This window comes from Abramis brama, assembly GCF_963993115.1.
Source record: "Abramis brama genome assembly, chromosome: 9".
Classification (NCBI taxonomy): Eukaryota; Metazoa; Chordata; class Actinopteri; order Cypriniformes; family Leuciscidae; genus Abramis; species Abramis brama.
In genome coordinates, this window is record NC_139971.1 from 33,497,323 (window position 1) to 33,503,026 (window position 5,704).

A 5,704-nucleotide genomic window follows, 5' to 3' on the forward strand; every position below is an offset into this window, starting at 1 on the left:
CTATGTGTATTGAAAAAAATAATAATTCACAACACTGTCATTTGAAATTAAACAACTATTCATGGATTTTTTATTTTTTTTTATTTCCTATGACAGGCAGTGTTTTCATGTTAAAATTGGTCCATGTGTCTTTGTGTTTAGGTGGTTAGTGAGGCTTTGGAATGCAGTGATTGTTCCACGGGTCGAGGACGCTGTTATATCTAGAGTAACAGCCAAGCGCTCTCCCGCCCAACGACGGTCTCCCAACAACAAAGGCCTGAGCCCAGGTCAGAGAGCGGTTGTCAAAGCAGCTCTCAATATCCTTCTGAATAAGGCTGTGCTGCAAGGCTGCCCACTGCCCAGACCAGGTACAGCACCAGTGTTGGGGAGCAGACTCAACTAAAACATGCGACAAATGTAACTACATTTATCAGTAGCTTGACAGTAGCTCAGTTGATTTTACAATAATTCAGCTATTTCAGTACTGAGATACTTTCCCCAGCCACATTCAAAGTAGTCTCAGACGTCACTCCCACAGACCGTTGGCTGATGTATAGGGCACACAAAATTTTAGAAGTTTAGAAGTCATCATTTGATTGGTTGAATTCTACAGGATTTCCAGAAAACCTCTGTGACGCATTTTTTTACGGTCCGCCTGGAAACAAAGCTGTCGTGGTTTGAAACCCCTTCATTGAACAAGAAAGCTGTTGTGTTTATATCTGTGACAATGTTTCAGAATCAACTAAACACTGGATTTTCAAAAGTATGTGAAGTTCACAGCATAGACTCTTTAAAATACGTCTAAGAGTTTTGCACGCCATTCTGTTACCGTTGGGACATCATCGACGTTACATTTTCATGCCCCCAAACATGAAGCTGAACAAAACAAACTGTGATTGATTGCTTTACATGTAGCTGCTATGGAGTCCAGACCTTCTGCCGTCAGTCTGAAGGTCTGGCTATGCAAGACTACATTCAAAGTAGCTTTACTAACACTGACCATTAGCCATTAAAGGGGCTATTTGTAAGAATTTTAATGCATTAATCGATTTGAACAGCGTGTAACGAAACTTTATAAAATGAGACCTTCCTAACTTCCTAGGTTGTCTATGAAAGCCAGACTGATTTTTATGTGAAGAAATGTGAATATTTTTGCCGGGAAAATAAAAAGGATGTTAAGTTTAAGCACACTCCCGAGAGCCTCTCTTCTGTTATATGACACTTGAAACGAATGCTTATACAATGTTCAGGATAATGCCGAAAGAGCCATTCTGTACTGTAACGTCAATGTGTCATGCAAAGAAAAGGGATTCATTCAAACTATAGTCTCGCATAGCCAGAACTATATAGTCTGTAGTCCCAAATATACTTTATAATCAAACTATCATAACTGTGTAATTTTAATGACCTCATCTGTTGACATGATGCCAGTGAATTGCAGAGCTGGGGCAAACATATCCATATCGCTATGATCAGATGCTTTCTTAACTGCTGTTTTCTCACCGCTGTCATTTTAGATGTTTATTTTGTTACTGAGAGGAAAGCGGCCAGCACATATTTAAATATTCATCTAAATGTCGCTCTCAGCAGCGTGGACGACTTCGGGATGTTCGTTAACAGTATATCTCTCTATTTCCAACTACTTTTTACTTATATGTGAAGAATAAAAAAAGAACTTTGCGGAGTATATTGGCCTGTTACAGTGCGAACACAAGCAATAAGTTGCTGCCTCCAATTCACTTAATGGCCACCGGTGTCGCTAACAACAAGGGTTTTTGAATTCTACAAATAGCCCCTTTAAATCTTTCAGTGCAGTAGTTATTGGTGCTCACGTAAAACATATTTTACTCTTTTTCTGTTTGTGTGGTTAGAGATTGACAGGCTTTTACCAGAGTTCCAGGGAGGATGTTTCCCTCTTTCCACCATTGGCTCCGCCTACAGGAAAGGGGGCCGAAAAGGACGCGATAATGGCGCTTGGAGACGAGCCAACACCAGTCCGCGGAAGAAAGGAAGCCCCGCCTCTGGGAGGAACTCTAGCTGTTCCTTAAGAGAAGGTGAGGTGTAACCGATGGCTTTGATTTTGCAGTAAATGCACCTCAGCTACAGAAGCTTTTTAACTTTTTGTTTCCAAAAAATTGTCTAAATAATCCTTATTCTTTTATTCTTGTAATATAGGATCTCTGGCCAATTCAAGCACTCACCCACTGACAAATGTCAATCATGCAAGGTTGGTTTCCTATGTGTGTGCGTGTGTTTGTGCTACCAGCAGATGGCAGTGTTACTCAATGATTCTGTGTGGATGTTCCTGCAGACTCAGTGATGGAGTTGCTGTGGGTCTTTCTCTCTACTCTGATGATGAGACGGATCTCATCAGAGAACTCCAGACCATGTGCTCTAGCAAATCTGAGCCAGACATAAGCAAGGTAATAGACATATATGCACTTGCACTGTTCAAAAGTTTGGGCTATGTAAGTTTTTTAACATTTCAAAAAAAGATGATGTTATTTTTGTTCACCAACGCAGAATTTATTTGATCAAAAGTAAATCTATTATTCCTGTGATGGGAAAGTTACATTTTGACAATCATTACTCTTCAGCAGTCTCACATGATCCTTCAGAAATCATTCTAATATGCTGATTTGGTGCTTAAGAAACATTTCTTATTATCATTGTTGAAAACAGTTGTGCTGCTTAATATTTTTGTGGAAACTGATCAACTTTTTTCAGGATTCTTCGATGAATAGAAAGTTAAAAAAAACCTTACTAATAGTACATGTAAATAATCCATTTGCGTTTTGATAATAAAGTGGGGGGAGAAAAACTCCAACTGACTTGCATTAATGGGATTGTTCACCCAAAAACTAAAATTTACATTTACTCACCTTTTATGTTGTTCCAAACCTGTATGAGTTTCTTTCTTCTGTTGAACACAAAAGAAGGTATTTTGAAGAATGTTGGTAACCAGACAGTTGATGGCACCCATTGACTTTTTGTATTTTTTTCCTACTATGGAAGTCAATTTTGCACGTACAAGCACCACTCAGAAAATGCCTTCAGAAAATGTAAAAATATCATTTGTTACTATTGGTATTTTTTTGTTAATTTTACATGCACATTGCAAAGCAGTGGTTTAATCTTCTAGTCTCAGTCTGTTTACTACAAAAAACTCTCAGAGACTTTCTGTTCAAGCTACAACAGTCTGGCACAGTAAAGCACATGGCCTTGCAGTTTCTAGGAATTGACGAGCTGTTTTCATTTCCTCTTTTACCTGGTACAGATTGCTCTCTTTAAAGAGGACTTCATCATGCTTCCAGACTCGAGTCCGCCCACTCCTCAGATGAGTGATGGTGAGGTCACGCAGCCCCAAACACTCCCTGTTACAACAGAGAGTGCCGTGGATATGACCTATCCTCCAACACAGAAGGCAAGCCTTTGATAAAACACCATGGCTCTGTTCCAAAGCCTACTGAGACACCTACAGGTAGCGTTCTTCCAAGGCATTGTCCTAACTGTCACGGACCCTTATAAATGACCAGTTTGGACACTCTACATAGTGCACAGATAAGGACATTTCACACTGCGCGTATTTTAAACCCCGCTTTTAACACCGGGTAAAGGAACGTTTCACGTTTTTTAGAAGTTGAATTTATTTTAACTTGAGCACCGTGATTTTTAGAAAGCTATGTCATGTGTTCTATATTTATCTGTTGCTTTTAATTGGTTAAAAGTTATTTGCAGGGCTTTTTACTTCATTTAAGCTTTTAAGTGCAGTCTTTTACCTTTTTCTTTTTATCCGAGTTTCAAATACTTTTAATATTGTGATTCACCTCATAGCAGGTTGGTTTGGTTTATGGCCTCTAACTCTTTAAAGGGGTAGTTCACCCAAAAATGTCATCTTTTTTGTCAATTTTGTCATCATTTACTCACCCTCATGTCGTTCCAAACCCGTGGAACAGGTTTTTGTTCTTCTTTAAAAAAAAAATATGATAGGTTTCTGTCCCTCCATTGTCCATCCGTCTACGCAACTACCACTTTGACGCTTCAAAAAGTTTATAAAGAGATTGTAAAACTAATCCTTATGAATGGAGCGGTTAAGTACAGATTTTCTGAAAAGACTCGATCGCTTTATATGATGAACAGATTGAATTTAGGCTTTTATTCACATATAAACATTGATCAAACAGAAGCGCAACCATACTTGCTTGACTCGCGAGAACAAACCTCATTGGTTCTTGCGGAAGCTCAAAAGTGCTGCGTAACACGAGAATGAACCAGTTAACACCTCATTTGCCATCTTGGATTTGCCTTAAAATGTTGCCTCTGTAGGTCGCTTGCTAGTTTTTGGAACAAAGCACATTCGAAGTACATTCTTTCTTTTATTTTTGTTCAAATATGTTGTTTTTTTGTGTATTTCTTTGTCTCCGAAAAGACTGACGGTGGTCACGCTTCTCCTCGGCGAGTGACGAGGCCAAGGTCGCATCTGCCCGTTCCCAGCAGCAGAGGAGCTCAGCAGGTGAACACCATCAGCAGCAGCAACAGCATCAGCAATCCTAGCAGAGCTTCCACGAGCAGCAGAGCAAGGCAGATCCTGCCCCACAACAACACAAACAACTTCTCACAAGGCCACATCTGGTTCCTGGACCCCAACTGTAATGAAAACTACAGTAACCATGGATAGACACCTCCCACTGCCCTCCCTTTGCCCTCATTCTGTTATTGCCCTCTATTTTGTGAAGTTAGGTTACTGGCAGCATTTAAGTATTTGTACATGTTGTCCATACTTGTTACAATATATTACATTGTGTACTTTTGGGACCATAGTTTTAATATATTCAATTAAGTAAAGAACTTTGAGGAAAAAAAAGAAAGATAAACTAACAGGAGAAAGACTGCTTGAACACTTTACAATTTGCCTTTTATGTCAAATGTTTTGGATCAAAGTAAGAGCTGGTAGTCTTTTTGCTCTTTAGTATTTTCAATCAATCGTGTTTTATCATTAAATAAGTGAAAGGTGAGTTTTTAAAACTGTCGAAATCAGGGTTTTACCAAATATGTGTAAATAATAACTGGGAACTTAAATGTTGTATAGATTAGTATGTGTGTGTGTGTGTGTGTGTGTGTGTGTGTGAACGCTTGTACATTGGAAGACTTTTGAAGGGAATATGAAAACTGTATATATTGTTTGTAATATTAAATTTTGGTTCATATTTTTTCACTCGTTTCCAAACAAACTGAATGTGGCAATAAGTACCGCCATTGCGAACACGGGATATTTTGTTTTTGTTCTTTAAGCCATAATTAGTATTTTCAATTACTCTCATGCGTGCTCAGTGACTGGCTTGAACTTTGACCCCCCTTCCCTTGTGTGAAACCCAACTATGAAATTGGAAGCGGCGCGCATTAACTTTCATTTGTCTTCTGTATTGAACATTTAGGATAAACAAGTATTCTTTTAAAGTCAGTATTGTTCATATGTACAGAAGAGATTATAGTCGACCTCTGATGTTTAACTGTATTATAGTTGTCGGATGAGGTTCAGAGAAATTTTCCTGTTTCCTCAAAGCACAACAATTAAAAATGCACTATCCTAGACATCGGCTCTTGAGTTTTCTTTCTCCACACAGCTAATGCTAACATTGTGTACGTTTAAAACCAAATAATTCAGCCTCTCCCCTGAAACCTCCCACTACAACACAAGTTGATGTTACACAGAAAAAAGAGAAAT

General features: G+C 38.8%; 1 protein-coding gene across 2 annotated transcripts in view; it reads left to right on the forward strand.

Annotated features, from left to right (window-relative positions):
* cttnbp2 (cortactin binding protein 2) overlaps positions 1–5,571 on the forward strand; it is a 50,063-nt gene extending 44,492 nt beyond the window's left edge. For both annotated transcript variants that reach the window (XM_084123737.1, XM_084123738.1), the window contains 6 exons: positions 142–347; positions 1,851–2,033; positions 2,155–2,206; positions 2,291–2,402; positions 3,257–3,403; positions 4,409–5,571. In XM_084123737.1, the coding sequence (XP_083979863.1) occupies positions 142–347; positions 1,851–2,033; positions 2,155–2,206; positions 2,291–2,402; positions 3,257–3,403; positions 4,409–4,657 (949 nt within the window). In that variant the 3' untranslated portion in view covers positions 4,658–5,571. The remainder of the gene's footprint in view (positions 1–141; positions 348–1,850; positions 2,034–2,154; positions 2,207–2,290; positions 2,403–3,256; positions 3,404–4,408) is intronic.
* The last annotated feature ends 133 nt before the right edge of the window (positions 5,572–5,704 follow it).